The sequence below is a fragment of the Squalius cephalus genome (genome assembly GCF_949319135.1).
Source record: "Squalius cephalus genome assembly, chromosome: 20".
Taxonomy (NCBI): Eukaryota; Metazoa; Chordata; class Actinopteri; order Cypriniformes; family Leuciscidae; genus Squalius; species Squalius cephalus.
The window spans coordinates 26,544,541-26,566,920 of NC_137141.1; the positions used below are offsets into that span (position 1 = coordinate 26,544,541).

Sequence of the window (22,380 nt, forward strand, 5' to 3'; positions counted from 1 at the left end):
ACACACAAATAATAATAATGATAATAATAATTTTCAATTATGAGATTTTACAGTGGACAGCTATGCAAGTCAAGGTTGACATGGAAGAGAGAGGATTTATCTCAGTCTCCTCAAGTCATGCCTAGTTAAGCCACAGTGTAAGTCACTTTGGATAAGAAAATATCAGCTAAATTGAAACAAATGTAATAGTGATGACTATACATAAGCACATTACATGTTATATTAGCATCATTGGCTCACCTTCATGAATCCCTCACTCTTGAGCTTGTGCATGCTGTTGGCAGCGTTGAGTAGCCTCCTCCTCTGAGAGTGCAGCACAGAGTCCGCCACCTGCCACCAGGTTCGACAGTTCAGAAGCACGGCCAGACCCACCACGCTGGCCATGGCGATCAGAACCGCGTTCACCGTGAGGTTCTCTCCATCCACCTTGAAGATGGCCAGTAGGGTCATGCCTGTGATCAGACAGCCCGACGTCAACACAAAAAGCACAAAGGAGGGGACGCAACAGGTCTTCTTCCACTTCTTTCCTGTGAAAAAAAAAGTATATGTATAAGTGCATATGTCGATTAAGTAAAATATTGACAAAATGGTATAAAATGTGATTAGATGAGCCATGTTTGAAGCCAAACCATTCTTGATGTTTAATATGTAGATCTACAGTATGTAGAGCATGACTTTGGATCAATGGGATTTCACTATGGGTGGGGCTATGATGCATGTTTCCATTCACAAGTTGTCTCAAATTAAAAATAAGACAATAATAAAATAATAATAAATAAATACATAAATAATTATGAAAGAAATAAAATATTTTACCACAATTATGTTAAGACTGTATTGTTATTGTTACTAAACTAAAAGTAAATAATTTTCCTTATTTGAAATAAAGCTGAAATAAAATAAAATATAAATATTAGATGAAAAATTTAAACTTAAAATAGAAAATAAAAAAATATTTTATTTCAGTTAGTTTCCAAGGCAACAATTTTAAAGTTTTAAACTAAGTACTTTAAATCTGAAAAAAAATAAAATAAATATATATATCAAAGCTACATAGAAATATTAAAAAATATATATTGTAAAAGGTTACAATTTATTTTAAGGTGTCATCGTTACAGTGTAATTATATATTTAGGTACTGAGTAATATTAAGCAACTACATGTACTCACAGGGTTAGGTTAGGCATAGGGTTTGGTTGAGGGTTAGTTGCGTGTAATTATGCATATTTTACTGTTATTACTATGGTAAGTACATGTAACATATGTAACAAGGACACTGTAAAATAAAGTGTTACCAAATAAAATAAAATAAAATAAAAAGGACAAAAGCACATAACAAAATCACTGATTTAAGATAAATAAGACACTAAGACCCTTTACTATGGTAAATTTCACTGTTACAGAGAGCATTGTGTGTCTTGTATAAAATAAAGTTAGAAAGGAAATCATTTAACAAATAATAATAATAAAAAAATAAAAAAACACACACACACACACACAATGCTTTACCTTTTTCCCCCTCTACAATCAAGATTCATGCTACATATTCTACAGACACACCTTGAGTTTCATCATGTTTGAAGACCCTAAAAAGTCTGGTGGCCAAGAAGCCAAACTCTCTCTCACAGGCATCGGACAGCGTGGCTATCATTTCAGCCATGGACGTCTCCCCTCCCACACTCGACAGACGGTTATAGTCTGTGAACAGAAACCTGGACAGATGGAGAACAAAAAAAGACTGACTGAAAATGAGCATCAAACATGTGCGTGTTTCAACAGAATGTGCAGGTAATATAATGTCGCCAAGGGAATATTTCTTTATCCTGCTCAAAATCATTCGGCAAAGTAAATTACATCCTTAAACACAGCAAACCTAACTTAAAAAAAAAACACCCCTTAAGGTAGTTGGGTGCTGTTGAAGTGGATGGATGTGCCAGCTCTACCTGACAGGCAGGGCTTTGGTGGTCTGTTCCGGAAGCTCGGGGGAATTGACGAACATGAGTTTGAGAAGCAGCTCCAAGTAGCCGATGTGGCGGGCCAGTCTGGTGCTGAGGACCCAGGCCCAACTCCAACTTTCCCCTCCTTTTCTCCCACCAAAGTACACCAACACTGCACGCACCATACAAAAAGCACAGGAGCCCGAGATGATGCAAAGTCACTTTTTGATATGAACAGAAGTTTGTGAGAATGTAAAACAGGATAAAATGCAGAACAGGCAATTCCACTCACAATCCACATGAGATTTGGAAATACACTGCTGCACTCTAGTGGACACGTTTATATGTACAGTTCAGTGCCTCTTGGTAACCAAGGATGAACCCTCATTTTAAGGAGTAAATGGGTCAAAATGTAATAATAAATAAATTAAATTCAACAAAAGCCTCTACCATTTGAATTCTTATCTGAATATTACACTTTGTGTCCATTGTACATGTAAATATAATTGTATTGCAATAATAATGAGATGAATAATCGTAAGGAAGGGTTATAAAATAAATATACATTACAAAATACTTACAAAATCACCCAAAAATAACTACACAGTAAGTGTTATTTTGCTAATTAGGGAATGGTTGGCTCTATGAACCCCAGGGGGTAGATATATTAGTCCAATTTCAACCATAATCTATGTAAAGGTAGAGTTGACAAGAAAACATTTTTTTTAAATAATTGTTCATTTTTAGTAAAAAAAAAAAAAAAAAAAAGTAATAACAATAATAATTTAATATGAGCAAGATTATATCTAATAATAATCATAATTCTTATTATTAAATATAATTAATATGATTACTAAATATTCATATTAATGATATTATTATAGATATAATAATAGTAATAAGTTATTATTACCATAACAATAATTTATGATTGTTAATACATTTATTGCATGTATTTCTTACTGTATTTGTGATTTATTGTTCTACTGTATGTATTAACTTTTTTTATTTGTAGTTTATTTATTGTTTTATTCTGGCTTACTACTTTGAATTTGTTTACAATAAAGTCTAAGGGGCCGTTTACACGACACCGTTATCAACTAAAAATGGAAAACTTTGCATTTTGGCCGTTTATTTACACGACACAGATGTTTTGGGGGCCTGAAAAGGCAAACTTTTGAAAACGGGATTCAAAGTGCAAGCTATGAAACGATACCGTTATCAACGCCGTGTAAACTACAGAAACACGAATTTGTAAAAACAGTGACTTCTTGAGCATGCCTATTACGTGTTCAGTCTATAGCGTTTCTTTAAAAAGTGACATCGCCAACTACTGGCCTGGCATGCATAATACAGCGTTTTTAGACGATTTGTAGGTCTGTGTGAACAGAAACGCAAAGGAACAATTTTTCCATTTTTTGGTACATCGTTGTCGTGTAAACACCCTTTGTCCTTCTGTTATATGTTGCACTATGGTCCCATAAGAATTATTCTCCTTTTTTGCATTCAGCCTGTAATGAGAGGCAAGACAGTAAATTTGACGATTTCTCACCAAAGAAGATGTACAGTAGGGTGAGCAGGCTGAGGGCCACAGCGATGGCCAGCTTTGTGTCAACAGCGAAGCCGAGGACCAGAGCCACAGATCCACAGAGCAGCAGAGTCAAAACCACCACCAACCACGAGAACTGGAACAACGGCTCCACCTGCTGCCCGGCAAACGTCTTCATCTCATCTGATACAGTGACAACATACTCACATCTCAATCAGATGCTAAAAATACAACAAGGCCTTCCAGATCTTGAATCGGCATTTGTGGCTCATACCCTCCAGTTTCTTAAGCAGGAAGGACTTGCCGCTGCCCCACTGAGCGTAAAGCCCCACACAGATGGGCGGCTGCATGGTGGGCTCACTCAGGATGTCCGCCAGAGCGCTGCTGTACAGGTCATAGCCCAGCATGTCCCCGTCACACTCAGAAGGAGACAGGTGCTCTGGGGAGGAATACATCAGAGCTGTTGTAGACAGACATGTTAATGTGCAAACCAGTTTTGTTTGAGGAGTACTCACTGGCTCCAAATATCTGGGTGAGGATGCTCTTCTGGTGCGTGCAGTCAATGTTGTAAGGCGTCTCTCCCTCTTTGTTGGGCCGGTAGAGCAGACGACCATCTTTGGGGTTCCTCAAGAGCAGCTCGGCGAGTTTACGGCTTCTTCCACGAATGGCAATATGCAGGGCTGTGTCACCTTTCTGAGAAGATAACATTTAAGATTTAGAGAATATTCAAATGCAGAAATTCACAGTATTATGCATTTATTTTTAAAGGAAATTAATACTTTTATTCAGCAAAGATTGATTACTCTGATCAAAAGTCACAGTGAAGACATTCATAATGTTACAAAATATTTTTATTTCTAATTAATAATGTTTTTTAAAAACTTTCTATTAAAAAATAATCATAAAAAATAACAACTGTACAACTTCACAACTGGTTTTTAACATGAATAAGAAGAGGAATAGTTTATTGAGCACAAAAACAGCACATTAGAATGACTTCTGAAGGAACATGTGACACTGAATAATGGCTGCTGCCATCACAGGAATAAATTACACATACATGTATGTGTATATATACACACTCACATGTATGTGTATATATACACACTCACAGGCCACTTTATTAGGTACCCCAGATTGGAACCCCTTTTGCCTCAATTCTTGGTGGCATAGATTCAACAAGGTGCTGGAAAAATTCCTCAGAGATTTTGGTTCTCTATTGGACTGAGATCTGGTGACTGTGCAAGCTCTTTGAGTATAGTGAACTCATTGTCATGTTCAAGAAACCAGTTTGAGATGATTTGAGCTATCCAGCTGGAAGTAGCCATCAGAAGATGTGTAAACTGTGGCCATAAAGGGATGGACAGGGTCAGCAACAATACTTATGCAGGCTGTGGCGTTTAAACAATGCTCAATTGGTACTAAGGGGCCCAAAGTGTTCCAAAATAATATCCTGCACACCATTACACCACCAGCTGCCTGAACCGTTGATACAATGCAGGATGGATCCATGATTTCATGTTTATGACCAATTCTGACCCTACCATTTGAATGGCGCAGCTTTTTTCTGACCATTCTCTGTAAACCCTAGAGATAGTTGTGCATGAAAATCCCAGTAGTTCAGCAGTTTCTGAATGAACGTGGCATGGTTGTTAGTTGGGCTGGTCTGAGTCACTTAAATCATGCTTCTTCCCCATTCTGACACTCAGTTTGAGATTTAGCAAATCGTCTTGACTACGTCTACATGTCTAAATGCATTGAGTTGCTGCATTAGATATTTGTGTTAACGAGCAGTTGATAACCTAATAAAGTGGCCATGAGTTTATGTGTACACACACACACTCACACACATACACACACACACTTACCTTGTCAACCGCTGACACTTTGGCTCCTTTGTCCAAAAGAAGCTCCACAATTTCCATGTTTCTCATCTTGGTGGCTTTTATGAGGGGAGTCTCTGCATCCTGACACATTCATGTAAATAGAATTGAGTCTCTCTTTACAGTAAACAATTATTAGCACCATATTCATAATTTTCATATAGGATTAGAATACAAAATCCAAAAAGAATCAGGTCTTTACCTTAGTGTAGGCCTCAGTATCAGGGTTGCATTGCAGAATGTCTCGTACCATGGTTGCGTTACCTTTCTCGACAGCCCAGTACAGGGCAGTCTTACTATCCTATAATAAAGAGCCAAAAAGAATCATATGACCTGGGTCATCGTGATAGCTACTTCCTTAATCACGTGGGATTAATAATACGTTTCTAATATGAGGTGAAAAGGGCATTAAAACAAAGAAGCTGTTCTGTATAGATTAGAGTTTAGGACTTTATGCTGATGGATGCAGACGATTGAAATATTGAAGAGGTGGTGTGAGAGAGATGCAGTTACCTGGCCTTTGACATCAATATCAGCATATTTATTAAGCAAAGCTCGGACGATCTCCACATGACCTCCTCTGACGGCTCCGATAAGCACAGTATCACCACTCTGAGACATAAACAAGCACAAGACGAATGGGAATTTCAAGATGCCTGAAATACTAACACTCAAGGTTAAATGAGAAGCTCTACGAGAAGCTCTACCCGGTCAGGGATGTTGACATATGTGCCCGCATCCAATAGATCTTGGACAATCTCAGTGTATCCCTCTATAGCAGAGATCATCAGTGCCGTGTTGCCATCTTTATCAGTCATATTCATGTTGGGGTTTCTCTTGAGCAGCTCCTTCACCACCTCAGTGAAACCACCACGCACAGCCACTATCAGTGCAGTCATCGAGTTCTACAGGAGAGAGATTGAGATGGGATATAATTAACATAATGCATATTTCAGTGATTTTATTACATCAGCATATTTGGTGCACCTGAAAAATGTCAAAACTCAATCTAACAAGCACAATGTGCACTGGCGTCTCACTGCATGAAGTTTCCTAGATTAATTGAGCCACACACCTTACTTCTCTGCGTCTGTTACTATACAACCACCTTGAATTTGACTTCAAAACACAAAGTGCATACCGCTCCTTCCTGGTCCACATTGGCGCCGTTCTCCAGCAGGTGCATCACACAGTCATAGTGGCCTTTCCTGGCGGCCCAGATCAGGGGTGTAGTGCCATACTGACAACGACAACGAAAAACCACAATGAAATGACTTAACAGATCTGATTAACAAGCTTAATGTTTTATAGATTTTTTTCCAAACTCTGCATGAGCCATTTTTTAAAGCCATACATAACTTGAATTCTATGAATTATTAATGTGGTGATTATTCGTTCACAGAATTCGAATCCTTGATTTACAGATAAGCAAATTAAATATATTACTTGGCATAATAACTGGTTAGTGAAATTAGAATAACTCATAAATCCAATTATAAAAAGTGGTGCATTTTACTTTATCATGTTGCTTCTGTCATAAAAAACAACAAAAAAAACAAAACATTTTTGACATGAGATGCAGTAATTTTAGTAAAATTTGCAATTCAATTCTACTACTATCTACTTATTTTTCAATTCAATATTTAACAAGTGCAAAACAGTGTGAGAATTTTGTTTGTTGTTATTGTTGCAATTTAACATCTATCTATAATTTAAAAATAAATAAATAAACAATATGGCACAATTTTGCAAAGTATTTACACTAATTCAAAATTTTTGGATTTGGTAGAATTTTTTTGATGTTTTTGAAAGAAGTCTCTTATGCTCACCAATGATGCATTTATTTGATTTAAAAAAAAAAAAATCAGTAAAAACAGTCATTTGTGAAATATTACTACAATTAAAATAAGCGTTTGCTTTCTTAATAGATTTTAAAATGTCATTTAATCCTCCTGTGATGGCAAACTGAATTTTCAGCATCATTACTCCAGTCTTCAGTGTCACATGATCCTTCAGAAATCATTCTAATATCCTGATTTGATGCCCAAGAAACATTTCTTATTAATATCAATGTTGAAAACAGTTGTGCTGCTTCTTGTGGAAACCAAGAGTTCTTTATTTCTTTTGTTTAAACCTTACTGACCTCAAACTTTTGAACGGTAGTGTATATCATTTATCGGTTTCATGTGGAAACAGTTGACTTGGCTTTTTTGTTCACTATCAGTGTTTATGAATCTCGTGAAAGCTCAAGTCAGCGAGTCAAGAGATGGGAGTGATAAAGCACCTTGTCAGAGCAGTTGACTTTGGCTCCATGCTGAAGCAGCAGCTGAACAATCTCCGCATGGCCTCTTCCTGCCGCCCATATGATGGGGTAAACACTGTACTACTGGGACAGACAAAAATCAATTACACACCGCAGAAAACACTCAAACCTAGAGATGAAATCTCATATAGGGCCACATTTTCACCCACACCTCAGACATCATCTCTGAGCATTTCTAAATGTACAATAAATGTTTAAAAGAGTTGTTACAGAACTGGAAAAGGCTGTGCGGACCTGTCCGGTGATGTTTGGATTTGCTCCCTTCTCCAGCAGTAGATGTGCCACCTCCACACGTCCCTTATACGCGGCCCACATGAGCGCACTCCAGCCCCCCTACACAAACATACCAAGGCCATTATATTCCCACATGATCATTCTTAATACTAATCTCATAGTCACAGGACTATGTGGACAAACACATTTTCCCTGAGTCAGGGAGTGACTCAAACTACCGGCTGTCTCTTATCTTCCTTATTTGTTATTATAAGCTTTAGCTGCTTTCCCAGACAGCATTTATGGGCATCAGACACATTCAAACATTCCATTTCGAATGTTTAAATGTGCCTATGATGCTCAAAAATCTATATATAAAAGGAACCACACACATAACTGCTAATCTTAAATACAGAGCATCACATGTTTCAGTGAGGTAGGAATTAAATGAATCCAGATAGGACAGTGGAGGATACACAGTTTTAAGATTAGGGCTTTGAATTTAACATTAATGTAAATAATTATTAAAAATATTGAGCGATGAAAATGTACAAATTAATAAATAATATGTAATCCACAAAAAATTAAAATTTGATTAATAAAATTTGTTAGTCAAAAAAATTTAATTTAATATATTTAATTAAAAAAAAAAAAATTTAATTAATTAAACTAATCTGATTCAGATGTAATCAATTCACAAATAATATTTTTTATTTGTATATGATGCAATTAAATTGCCATTTTACATAAATCATTCACTGATTAATTCATTTGAAATATAAGGTAACACTTTACAGTAAGGTCTAATTTGCTAACATTAGTTAATGCATTAGTTAGCAAACTAATTATGAGCAATATATTATTACAGCACCTATTAAGTTTTATTAATGTTAGTTTATAAAAATACAATTGCTCATCGTTTAGTCATGCTAGTTCAGAGCATTACCTAATGTTAACAAATAGAACTTTTGTTTTTAAAATGTAAATGTAAAAATTAACACTAACTGAGTTACAGTAGTTGTTACTGTAGTTCATGTTACCTAATGCAGGTAAAAGGAAATCTTATTGTAATGTGCTACCGAATATAATACAATTAATTTATTTAAAACTGTTTGACAACCTTAATTTTGACAAAAATATACAGCAAAACTAAGCAAAAAAAACAAACAAACAAACAAAAAAACACTAAACAATTTTCAAGGAGTTGAAGAAAGACATCATTCACAATGATAAGAGCAACTGTTGATTTAAGTATAATTACCTTCTTTAAGGCATCCCATGTCTTTATTCTGTGTCTTACCATGTCTCGATGCTCCACGTTGGCATTGTTCTCCAGGAGTTCCTTCACCACTCCAATGTGTCCCTCTTTAGCAGCTGAAATCAGTGCGGTCCAGCAATCCTAAGACAAGTGGAAAAAAACTGCTTATTTAATTACATGGACATCTAAAGATCCTGAGTTTAGAAGATGTCTGTAGTGTTTCAGATCATACCAGCTGGTCATACCAGGTGGTCATAGTAAAGATTCTTCGACTGTCACCAGAAAGGTTATATACTATACTGTGTAAATGCTGGTGTGAGAAGCTCAAAGTGTTTGTGCCTGTAAACGTCGTCATCTAGTCATTTACGAAATGACAGTGCAGTGTACCAATTATTTAGATTCTACGGCCCACCCACACCTATGAAATCATACATCTGGTTAAAGAACTGTAGCCACTCAGACATTAGCCATGTTTCCATCCACATATGTTTGTGTGAATTTGGGATATCGTATTTTAAAGAAAATAAAAAGCTGGATGTATATACTAAGATGTGCATGAATTCTAAAATTGAGCATAAAAAAAAAAAAATGTATGCACTCAATTGAGTCGGATAATTTTTTTATACAATAAGACGAAATGCGATAACCTGGAAACATTTACAGAATAAATATATAATTTTTTTTTTTTTAAACTCACGTGACCATCTCAACAGTGGATGTGATTGGATAACTGTACTAACCAGTGGACCAATGCACAGCATCTCAAATGTTTTTTTTTAGTTATTCTGATATACCTGAGCTAAAGTCTGATCAAAATGATTTGGTTTGAATGAAATGATTTGGTTTGGATTTGGATTTAGATGACCTCCCACAACGGTTTCCCATGATTGCCTTCACAAACGTCAGGCAAGATAACAAGACAGCATTTATTGGTTTTTGTCTGATTGCTCTGATGCACAAGTCATTTATGATGTCAGATAAAAGAGCCACAGTGGCTTCCCCGATTGTTATTGCATATATTTTTGTTCCAATTTCCCAGGAAGTGCCTATTTCATTTTCTTGAACACATGGGATGGAAACGCTGGTTTGTTTGCAAATGTTTTATGCGATATTCCACTTTTGTGCATAAATTAAATTCGCAACTTTGTATGGAAGCATAACTACTGACTCATTGACTCTTTTGCAAAAGAGTGCAGTCAGGTGTGACAGACAATCTTTGCTTGATGAAATCATGCCATTCTGTTCCAAAAACAAGTGCAAGTTTATGTTTTGCCTATATTATATCTCATGTTGTATCTCTCTGCTGTGTGTGTTTTGTGCTCAAATGTGGAGAACTACTCACAATGTCATCCAAATTTACGTTTGCTCCCCTCCGGATGAGCTCCTGCACGATCTCTAGACTGCCCTGCTCTGACGCCACCATGAGAGCAGTCTGGCCGTTCTACAGCAGAAGACAACGACTTAGTACATATCAGTAATGGACAAGCAAATTTAAAAGAAATATTCAGAGTAGGTTTCATCCTAATGTTTATGTACCACATGTTTGGCATTGTGTCAGTTATCAAGGACAATAGTTTCAATTCACTCCTCATTGTGCAGAAATGAACAAGAAACATGTTTACAGTAAATACACTGTTTCCACAGTTTAACCATAACATTTAAACATTACACATAGCATGATACTGGTGTGACAGAACCCATTAAACAGAACTGTCTGTGCAGAGTTCAAATACAGTTTTCAGTTTCACATTTTATTCAGCTATATTGCTTGTAGTCTAAACAACAACAACAAAAAAGTTGTTTAGACTACAAGTTAACAACAACAAAAATATCCTTATGTGGTCTGTAAGTTATGCTGTAAAATACAATAATTATTTTTCATAACTTAATTTTTAGCACTTCAAATCAATTCAGCAAATCTATATATATTTATATATATGAAGACCTCCAATGCAAAAGCTTCTGTCAAAAATGAGATAATAATATTGAGTGAATGCTCTCCGCACATAGTATATGTTCATGAAATACTTTCACTTCAAAATCACTAAATCCCAGCCTCAACCCATTCAGAAATGCCAGTACTTAGGTAGAAACCTATACATAGGAGCCTGATAAAAGTGTTAATATTAAACAAAAACTTTGTGTATGTATGTATGTATGTATGTGTGTGTGTGTGTGTGTGTGTGTGTGTGTGTGTGTATATATATAAAGAGTGTGTGTGTGTGTGTGTGTGTGTGTGTGTGTTTACATCACTTTTAAAATCAGAAAATTTGTGGAACATTTTTTCCTCAAAATCAGGAAAAACCTTTCATATGGGCCATTTACAACATTATATATGGTGAATGAGCAAATAAGTGAGTGGTAGAGTAATAAAGTAATGATTCCGAAGCTTTAAATTGTCTCATGTGAGTTCAGCACTATGGCGAAAACAAATTCAAACAAATATATTTTCATGAACACCAAGCTAAGTTACAAAAAGTAAGAAGTGACATTCAAGGGTTCCTGCACACTCACTTCACTTCTGGTGTCCACCTCTCTGTACTTGTCCAGATGAGCTTTGATGGCCGAAAGGTTCTCCTCCTCCACGTAACTGAACAGACTCTGAATGGTCAGGGAACTCATCTTCAGAGAGGTGCTCGCATCCATGGCTGTACTGGGAGCTCCACTGGAGAACGTGGAAAAGAGCAGGAGAGATACATCATTAAAGGAAAATCTCCTCTGTTCAGCCATTATAAAAGACAGGCTTCTCCTCCTGAAGCAGATCAGATGTGGAACAACAAGAAGACACACAGTAACAAGCCCAGTCTTGCTGGATTGCACAAACCATTCGAGTTAATGATGAACCGCATGTCAACTGAACAGACAGTAGGCGACTATCTTATCAATATCGATTAGGATAAAGCCCGAATGATGCGAAGTTAAAAAGCCTCTAATGCTGTCTGAGCAATAAACAGGGACTACTATACCAATATTCTTTGGGCTTATTATCAGCGCACTACTGCCTACACACACAAAACCTTTTCCCAAAGCTTATACTCATTTGTTATTCTGAAGAATGAAGGAAGTAGTTCAAGCCTCTTAATGGTCCTTAGAAGGGGAAAAAACAAAGTTTGAGGACATTAACAAGGCTTAACTTTGGCCTCAGAAATGCACACTGTATTTCAAGTCCATTCATTAAAACACAACAAGCACACTTCTATGGAAGAATTTGTGCTCTATATCACTCATCAATCTTCACTGTGTGGAAGGAGGGAAAAAAGAAAAAGTCATATGAAATTATGCGAGCTTGTTTAAACAGTGGATTCAAAAAGTAGGGTAAGATGGGGGACGACGCCATTAATGTAAAATAATAAATCAAATATTCTATGTTTTCCAATATTTATTCTCATATTTATGCATTTTGACAATTTACTTGAATAACTGAAATTGAGTCAAAGAGATTAATTAGCATATAATTAACTGAATTTAATAATTCATGGTTTACAATTATTATTACATAAAATAAAAACACCTGCACAAACCAATTTTCAGGGAGTCGTCTTACCCATATAATCTAACTTTTAACATTTCACTAAAAAAATCAAAACATTTTATCATAAAAATCGAAATTAAGGACGGTATACAAAAAATCCTTCATTAACAAATCGACAAAAAAAAAAAAATTTCATTTCAATTTAACCTCAAAACCTATTATTGATTATTTAATTATTTAATATTGATATGCAAATAAAAAGAAACAATTTTAAAGTAACCAGAACAATTATAAAAGCATAACCATTCAATAAATGCATTGAGATTTAGTGATATTTATGGTCGAGAAGAAAAATGTATGGTAGGAGAGCATCTTACACATCTAAGTCACACTTAAAACTGTATGTATTTTGCAATTATTTACATTCAACTGGTGTCAAAAAAACCTTTTTAGACAATGAATGACATCAGCTTCACACACACACACACAACAAAACAGCATCCATACACTTCATTGTCTAAATTTCAAATCCTATTTTATATTTAAAACCAAACAAAAATGTTTGTCTCCTAAATCTTAAATGACTCTAGGTTTGATGTTGCTATATATAGCAAAGGCATTCATATATTTTAAACGTTTTGTCCAAACACTTTCAGAGGCAGTAATTTAGACAGATCTAAATGTTAAGTTTTACTATAACATGAGCATGAATCACTATAATAAAGCATTCAAACAAAGTAAATGAGGCCAAAAGCGTGTACTTTTTTCCAGGGTCATTTTGCCAACTCAGCAGCCCCGGTACAACCCATCAAAGATGAAAGCCGGACACCATAAGCCACTTCCAGCTGACAACATGCCAGGCATCATAATAGGTTAAAAACACCCAGCAGGGCCTCAGTGCCCAAAATCCACTTAGTTACACAAGATACAAGTCCTATCGACAAACTTAAATATCAAAAGGTGACAGATACGGTATTGCAAAGAATCCTTTTCCATCAGCCTTTGTTCATCTGAACTGCTGACACACCCTTGAAAGCATCCCAGCTGTCCTCCTGAGACATCACACAATGAAGAGAGCCAATCACGGAGAGCCCCTCAGCCAAATATTGACAGGGCAATGTTCACCCCCTCTCCCCAGCCCACAAAGACGAGTGAAGATAACCCATTCCTAACAGATAACCCAAATACTATGCTTTCACTCAACTTTATTCTTCACACTCAGAAGGCTGAGAATATGCAAACTCACCTTGAGCCAAAGTCCCTGTGAGAAGAGTTTAAAAGCCTGCCTATCCTTGTGCTGTTGATACTCCACTCACGCTGTCACTCTGACTGTGTTGTGTACTAACAAGCCGTCCAGGGCTCTGCCTGTCACTCCAGGCACTCATGAATAATGCATGAGGAAGTGTGATGCCCCACCTCTCTTTGGAGAGACGCCCAATGCACACACGTGCAGTGAATCCTACTAGTCAAGCTTGACTCATGAATATTAATGAAGTCTGATGTTATGAGTAAGCCTCCTGAAGGGTCCAGCTCACATGTAATTAATATTAATGAGACACGCCTTTGCTCAAGGGTGGGTGTTAGCATACAGGATTTATGAAAGAAATAGTCATTTTTCAATTTCAGTGTAACTTAAATTTCAGTGTACTTAAAATTAAGAATAAAAAAACAAGTTCTGTATAAATGTTTGTTAAAAGTCAATGGACTGGGAGCACATATGGATTTCACATCAGAGGGAAGTAATCAGCACCATGGCAATCTCTAAATATATAAACTGAGTTCTTATAATAGACATGATCTCTAGCCATAAAGTCAACAACCCATTAGAGAGAGACAGAGATGCTTGGTGACCGTATAAAATTAACTGTAGCATTTTTAGACTGGCCTATAATATAAGTAGAGTAACTTTTTATATATATAGTTTACTTTGCAATATGAATGATTCTTTTTTGTTGTTTAAATACCTTATAACATATTCAAAAATGATTTTGACACAATAACTAAATATTCATTAGACTTCAACATTTAAATTGATTACTTATTTTCCCCAATTGATTTTAAGGAGAGAAAGTAAAATAATAGAATTCTACATACATATTCATTGTTTAACAAAGAAAAAGACACCCCTGGAATTCCCTGGGGGTTCAGTTACTCACTCCTGGTTTGGGAATCACTGGCTCCGTTTCCATAGTGTGGCACAACGGCACAGTCGTAAACAAGTTTACACAAGCACCGTGAAAAACAACTTTTGAAGCAGCTCAAACGCGTTTGCCCACTGTCTTAAATGTGTAATGAGTATCATACCATACTTTTCTGAAACTGACAGCAGCATTGGAAATTAAAATGACGACTATTCATGCACAAGTGCTTACAAACAAACATTATATAGGCTACACTGGAACCAACACTGGAGTGAAGAGCACGTGTCCTGACAGCTGTAGCTCAACTGTGTACAGCCACTGTTCTCTCTCGTAACAATGTTACAAAGCTACTACGTCGCATTTAAAAAGAATATAAACTTACTTTGACTCACGTGAAAATGACAAAATAGTTGACAAGAGCTCATGTTTTTTTAAAAAAAAAACACACATATGTTTGTTTCAGAAGTCCAAATTGTACATTAACTTACATCTCCCTGCAAGAAGGTCCAAGTAATTCGATATAATTCACATAACTCTGTTGTTTTCCATAATCTTGCGTTACACCACAGCCATTTTGTGGCAACACGGGGTGTAGATGAAATTAAAATTAACTAGACATGTCCACGCCCACTGTGCACAAAACACGCCCACTGACCGCAGGACACAAGAGACGCCCATATTTATTTGTCTGTTTCTAATTTGACGATAGATAGATAGATAGATAGATAGATAGATAGATAGATAGATAGATAGATAGATAGGATTTACAGACAGACAGATATATAGTCAGACAGATCGATAAAAAAACCCCATCCATTCTTCCATCAATCCATCCATCCATCTATGGTATGATTCTTTTTTAAAATATGCATTCAATGTCATATTACTGTGGTAAACCAATCACCTATAAGAAAACCAAAAACACTGAGATGAATACCGAGAAGGAAAATATGTTTTATTTGTTTTGTGTTTGTCATCATGGTACTGGAATTAATTTTTCATGTCAAGTCCTTTGTTTAAAGGAAAAATCGTTTTGCTTGGTACAACTTGGAGCACTCATTTCATCAAACAATTCAAATACTGGGTATCACGTCTCAATTAATGAGTATTACAGAAATAAATGGAGATAGTGATTTTTCCCCCCTCTGGACAATTCTCTAAAAATTGTTTTATAATGTATATTGGTAAATTTATTTATATTGAAATAGCTAACATATTAGGGATTACTTTTCCTTTATCTCTCCACAAACTTATAACATTTCATTAACATCCTTAGTTTTGCTGTACACTGTCAGGTTATGTAACCAGTCAGTAAAGGAATTACAATGGAAAAGTTAATTCTGCAATTATCTGGAAAACTTCAGCTTCGGTTTGCATGTTCACTAAGGGCCACAATCACACATTTTTGAATGACCACTAGAGACTAACAAGACAATGACAAACAACAGAGCTGAGGTGACTGGTGGACAACAAATGCACGGTTTTAAAAAGCATTACAGTAGTTTACAGTTTCACACAGCTTTGGGTCATTCTTTGCAAAATCAGTAGTTACAAACGGTATGAAAATGACTGAACCAACATTTTACAGATAACTGTGCCTTCACTATTACTAGGGCCTTAACAAAATCAAGATGTTGATTATCTGTATTTAGATGAACAATATCTGAACAAAGGGACAATGTTTACACATAAACAGCAATGAACGCACATTTAACATCATTCTATGGATGGAGCATGTTTACATAAAATAAGCCTATAACACTGGAACACCATCCTGATTTTCCTTTGTTGCTACAATGAATGTAACATTTTGGGCAAATTCATCCGTTTAACTTCTATTAAGCACATACTCTAACCGGTGAGTAGCACTGAGGTTTCTTGCATTGCTTCGGCAGTTTTTCTACTTTAGCACAACCCCGACTTATTCCCTACCAAAAGTGCAAATAGGGAGAGAGTGAAAAAGAATTCCTCCCAAAATATCAGTAGGTAAAAATAATGTCAGTTTAAGACCAAATAAATCACTTTTTACTTTTTTTTACTTTTTGTTTTGTACAAACCTCTCACCCTGTTGTAAACCCGTACAAATAAAGTGATTTTTTGTGCACCTCATGTGATTTGGCACTTTGGACATTTGAAGCAAGTTTTGCATTGAGGTGCTAGTTAGTACGCTGGTTACTGAGGGACATATTGCCTTGGGGCAGTTAAAACAAATAAGAAAATTATTTAAGAAAAAGAGACAAATTATACAGTATATAACTGTGTACAGTCATGCATTTTTCTGCTTTGAAATGATATGTATTGTGAAAAGCGCTGTAAAAATCAATTGAATTGTGAATTGAATTGAACTGTTACCAGCAGCCATTCCAGCAGAGTTGCAGATTTATTAATCTTCCGATTTGCAGTTGCTAAAACTGTTGGTACAGGGCTGTAATGCATCACGGTTTTACACGTCTGGAGTCTAAATACGATAAGACTTTAGAGAAGTGTGCTTACGAAACCACAGGGGGCTGGTTCAGAGCGTTTTCTCCAAATGGAGGCTGGTCAACTTCACGCCCAAGAATGACTGTTTCCAACTGAACTGGCTTAGTTAACATGAATACAGTGACACTCACTTTGGTAAACGCTTTAGTCCCTTCAGCCCTTCATTACCAAATAAAAAAACTAACATGTAGAGTCGCTCTGACCAAGGGCTAAAACCTTTGGTATAAAATAAACACAACAACATAATTATCCAAAAGTATATTCTGGGTGAAATATGAAAAAGTTTCAGATCAAATGAGCAAAGTTCTCTGAGACCTTTTAGGGGGTCAAAGTTCAAGAGATATCCTTATATGATATCACAAAACGTACAGGTTTCTTTAGGGCCCAAGAGTAAAGATGGATTCATTGGAAAGACTGAAACTGCATGTATTAAAGGGAAAGTTCACCCAAAAATGAAAATTGTATCAAGATATTTTGAAAATTCTTTTGAAAAGGTTTGGAACAATTTGAGTGCGAGTAAATGATGATGATTTTCATTTTTGGGTGAACTATCCCTTTAACATGCACCCATTATAAAGATACAGGTTATTGCACTTACCATATATGTCTGTAACATAAAAAAACACAAACATGCTGAGATATTGAGTAATGTTACAGTAGAAACATAGATGGTAGAGAAACATCTGGTCATTTGTCATGGTCTAAAACGAGACCTGTGTGCCCTGAGGAAACCTACCACCCATTAAAAAAAAAACAGCATTGATACAACCCTTAAATGCAACCAAAAGCCCTTAGTAAAAAATAAAATCAAATAAACAAGAATCACTGACAAAAACAATTTTCCAAATGAAGACACTCCCTTAAGGTTGACCCTTGTTCCCAAAGAAAGCAGCAGATATGAACCTACTAGAAAACCAGAGAAAGAACAAAGAATAAAGATGAAACGATGGCAAAATATAGGAACTTAAGGCCTGCAAGTTTGGCAACACACGACTGGACTTTTTTCTTTACCGCACACATTTCCTTTGAGAAGAACTAAAACAGAACAGAGGTTACTTTGTTTAACTGACAATGGCAGAAACCCTCTCTAGGTACCGTGGAAGCTGGTTCCAGTGCTAGACTTCCTGCACTAATGTAGTGAAGCTATAAGCCAACAATGACTGGTCCGTTCCTACGTAACACGATCCCCATACGAGGCTTCTGGAGCTAAATACACCAAGGGTTTAAGGCAACTTCAGATTAACTGACACTTAAGTCAATTATATACCATATTCTATAATCAATCACCCCATTTTCATACAATCCTATGAAGATTTCCTATTTAAAACCAAAACGAGACCAACTCCAACAGGGCAACTATGGGGAAACCGTCTCTTTTCTCTGTATTGTTGCTGGAGTTTATGCCTTGTTAATGTCACTGTCAGTGTCGTTTGGATCTGAGGGAGGAAATGGCCGCTCTGTGTCTCTCAGTGTTGATATCAGAGTTCCTCACAACGCAGCCCGTCCTGCCCTCATGTGGCTTTCTGCTTCTGGTTGCAGTTGTTGTCAGGAGAGGAGAGACAGTTCTGTTCACTGGCCTGAATGCTGATCGGCTCTTCCTGTTGTTTCCTGCGTCTGGACTTCACAGGTAAAACCAGCGCCAGCAACACGCAGATCAGGTGAATGCAGCAGTACCAAGAGCTGAAAACGGGGGAAATGACAGACAGCACATTAGGAATTTTAGTTATGTGATTTTGGCATTTATTGAATATACTTTTGATGCTTAGTACACAGGACAGGTCCATATTTAAAAAAAAAAAAAAATTAAAAGACATTTACCACATATTATATAATATATAATTTATTTTAATTAAAATAAATAGAATATTATTATTATGAACTACAATTTTACAAAACATATTGTTTCCAGCAAAAATAACTAAACTTCTTTAAAATGGTACATTTTTGAAAAACAAGACAAAAATTATGATCGATGAAATAAAATTATTTTTAGCAGTGCAATATATTTCTCATTGATAAACAAGAAAAATGTATAGATATTTACAATAAATTTACTGCAGAACAAGTTTATTGTACTGATAAATCCATCCTGCAAGTCTGGATGACAAAATAAATAATAAATAATAATAATAAAAAATGAGTTGTAAATATAAGCTACATGATTATTTTGAGGAGGAAACGTTGTGCAATCTTCTAACATTAGGGATAATATAATATAATATATTATAATATAATAATATGTGTGCTTTATATAACATTTGTTTTATAAATTCAAAAACAATTAAGATGAAATCTAAGCTTTATACACGAGGCCTCCAATCTTCATGCAGTCGGCTACATTACTTTCCAATAGGATCTTGGATTTCCAAGTGTTGTCGTCACTGAGATGAACTGGTCTCCCACAGCCTTCAATCAGATCTGCAGTGGCCAGTCACCAATCTCTTGACCTAATTCTGGCTCTTTAATGAAAATGCTTTATGTGTTCTTCAGGCAGACTCATTGAACAGCCCTGCTCCAACAAATGACCATCATAGATTTCATTTATCTCAGCAGAAGCTGTGAAATACACGGTCTTCCGCTAGCTCATAAAGTGTCACCAGACTCTGCCGTAAAGCCGTCTAATGAATGAGGCAAGACTGCGGCGGGGAGAGATAAAATCAGCCTCTCATTTTTACCCGTCAGCTTCATGTCTTCCGCTAATAACTCTCATCAACGGCTCAGTGGTGCAGTTGGGTTTACAATGACTCCCTGACCTGCTCTCTAAAGCATTTCACTTCTTTATTAAAGATTTATCACTCATAAACAAACAGGAAGAGCCTGTTGCATATTGCTTATCAGTCAGACGAGGTGAATCTTTAACGGTAGGGGTTGGAGACATCATGACCTGCCCTGGAATGCTCACATAATGGTGCAAATGCATTACTGACCTATAAAACTTTAGTGAAGGCCCTACTGCCAGCAGTACAAATGGCACAACAGTGTAACAAACGGCGATCTGCGTGCTGAACCACGTGATCACGTCATAGATGAGCTTGAGTGTGTCTGAGCCCAGGAAGTGTTGCCTCACATTGTGTCTTACCTGAGAAAAAAAAAAAAGAGGAAATAGTGTAACTTTAAAATGTTCAAAAGAGTATGGAGGATTAAAAACAATGATCCTTTAAAACATTTCAAACATAAATTATCAAATATTTTAAAAAATAATCATAATTAAGTCACTAAGTCTTCAATCAAAAAAGTTCAAAAGCATTAGAGATGTTGGAATATTTCTGTACACGTGTAATTAGAATATTCCATATAGACCGGCATGCACATTCTTTTCTTGATTTATTGGTTTGTTCTATTTTTTTTATGTTTATTAAGGAAAAATATTCACTCCAAAGATGTTTCTTTTGTTGCTTAACATTTTACAACTGACTGTATTATTATGTAGCACCAAGATTCCCTTTCATTTTGACATGTTCAGATATAAATAAATGGTGGATCTGAATAAGGTATTTATTTGACACAGAATTAACAAAAAAAAAAAAAAAATTTAATTGATCAAGAGTGACAGAGAAGACATTAATAATTTTTAAAAAATGCTGTTCGTTTGAACTTTTCATTAATAAAGAATCCTGAAAAAATATATATCATGGCTTGCACAAAAATATTAAGTAGCACAACTGTTTTCAACATTGATGATAATAAGAAATGTTTCTTGAGCAGCAAATCAGCATATTAGAATGATTTCTGAAGGATCATGTGACTCTGAAGACTGTAATGATGCTGAAAATTCAACTTTGCCATCACAGGAATGAATCGCCATTTACAATATATTAAACTAGAAAAGAGTAATTTTAAATTGTAATAGTATTTAATTGCAATGTTACCCTAAACTTACTGACCCCAAACAGCTCTCTTATTCATATTCCTAGAAACTGGAATATTTGTTTAGATGGGTTATGAAAGTAGATTACAGTCTATATTCAGAATATCCAAACAGCCTAAATTCTGATTAATGTAAGAATATTCTTAACTCATGTACAATAAGCGCAGTAATTTTTACTTGTGGATTTGAAGAGTTCAGATGCAAAAGCCTCTAAGTGCCATCTGAAATTTTCCTCTAGAATGATCATTTTTATCAAGCTTGTATATTTAAGTTCAATAATTTCACTTAAATGGCAATGCAAATTACCTATTAATTGTCATTTAAGTGAAATTACTTAACTTAAATATACAAGCTTTATAGAAATTATCATTCTAGAAGAAAATTTCAGATGGCAGTTAGAGGCTTTTGCATCTGAACTCTTCATTTGGAAATTATTATTGGAGTTTGAAAAGTGTTAACGGATCTGTACCCAACAGTGTATCATGCAGGCAATGCCGTGGGCTGAAAGAGTTTACATTCAGAGTAGTATTTTAAGATGGACTCCTGCAAGTAAGTGACCTACTTTTTTCTTTAGTTGGAGAGGCCTTGATCATTACAGTGTGACAGAGGAATGAATCGTAGTTTTATGCAGCACGACTAGATGAATAATAACCCTGACTGAGCGCGTACAGTCTTTTTACGGCCCATGCATGACTCTCATTTATTATTGGAGAAAACCAACATCCAATTTATTCAAATGTAACAGTATTTTTCCATCAAAACAGCTCCCAAAAGATCTGCATTCCAAGTATTCATCAGATAAAACCTTTGTGATATAATTCTGAATTTTGATCTTGTTTTGACAGCCCATCTCATGTTAAGAATACTCACTGCCCGTGCAGCCATTGTTACAGCAATGCCCGTGACAAAGGTCAGGTAATACCCCGGGTAAAGTCCGTGCCAGATGGCTGAGAGGAGGAATGTGGCCGCGGTGGGATTGTACGGGCAGCGCTCATAACACACCCTGCGGAGACAAAACAACAAAAGCTTGTTTCTGAGATTTCAGGAAGAAGACATGCTCGGGTCAAGATTCTTCTGTTTTGCGGCATTCACCTTTTTAACCAAAGGGCTGTCTGAATGTTCCAGTTATCCAAGAACATCTTGAAGCTGGTGGCGAACTGTTGAGGACATGAGGAAAAAGATGATATATTAGGGTTCAGGTCGAGTGAGAAGACCAACCTGGAAGTAGCCAGGGGTGTAACAATATCTCGTGTCA

The 22,380-nt window shown here is 36.0% G+C and overlaps 2 protein-coding genes across 10 annotated transcripts in view; both read right to left on the reverse strand.

Annotated features, from left to right (window-relative positions):
* kidins220a (kinase D-interacting substrate 220a) overlaps positions 1 to 15,359 on the reverse strand; it is a gene marked incomplete at its 5' end in the record, with an annotated part of 51,186 nt that extends 35,827 nt beyond the window's left edge. For 3 of the 9 annotated variants that reach the window (XM_079853516.1, XM_079853515.1, XM_079853509.1), the window contains 17 exons: positions 241 to 527; positions 1,561 to 1,712; positions 1,944 to 2,109; positions 3,490 to 3,669; positions 3,761 to 3,925; positions 4,002 to 4,179; positions 5,355 to 5,453; positions 5,572 to 5,670; positions 5,883 to 5,981; positions 6,077 to 6,274; positions 6,511 to 6,609; positions 7,654 to 7,752; positions 7,927 to 8,025; positions 9,206 to 9,304; positions 10,506 to 10,604; positions 11,678 to 11,828; positions 15,265 to 15,359. In XM_079853516.1, the coding sequence (XP_079709642.1) occupies positions 241 to 527; positions 1,561 to 1,712; positions 1,944 to 2,109; positions 3,490 to 3,669; positions 3,761 to 3,925; positions 4,002 to 4,179; positions 5,355 to 5,453; positions 5,572 to 5,670; positions 5,883 to 5,981; positions 6,077 to 6,274; positions 6,511 to 6,609; positions 7,654 to 7,752; positions 7,927 to 8,025; positions 9,206 to 9,304; positions 10,506 to 10,604; positions 11,678 to 11,809 (2,250 nt within the window). Of the gene's footprint in view, positions 1 to 240; positions 528 to 1,560; positions 1,713 to 1,943; positions 2,110 to 3,489; positions 3,670 to 3,760; positions 3,926 to 4,001; positions 4,180 to 5,354; positions 5,454 to 5,571; positions 5,671 to 5,882; positions 5,982 to 6,076; positions 6,275 to 6,510; positions 6,610 to 7,653; positions 7,753 to 7,926; positions 8,026 to 9,205; positions 9,305 to 10,505; positions 10,605 to 11,677; positions 11,894 to 13,881; positions 13,976 to 14,791; positions 14,864 to 15,158; positions 15,187 to 15,264 lie in introns of those variants that run through there. The other 6 variants (XM_079853511.1, XM_079853513.1, XM_079853514.1 and 3 more) reach the window with 6 other exon arrangements.
* A 1,154-nt stretch (positions 15,360 to 16,513) lies between these two features.
* Positions 16,514 to 22,380, reverse strand: part of mboat2a (membrane bound O-acyltransferase domain containing 2a) — a 56,052-nt gene continuing 50,185 nt past the window's right edge. The window contains exons 10-13 of the mRNA XM_079853156.1: positions 22,218 to 22,282; positions 21,996 to 22,128; positions 20,185 to 20,336; positions 16,514 to 18,937 (exon numbers count right to left, since the gene is read on the reverse strand). Of these exons, the coding sequence (XP_079709282.1) occupies positions 18,769 to 18,937; positions 20,185 to 20,336; positions 21,996 to 22,128; positions 22,218 to 22,282 (519 nt within the window). The 3' untranslated portion in view covers positions 16,514 to 18,768. The remainder of the gene's footprint in view (positions 18,938 to 20,184; positions 20,337 to 21,995; positions 22,129 to 22,217; positions 22,283 to 22,380) is intronic.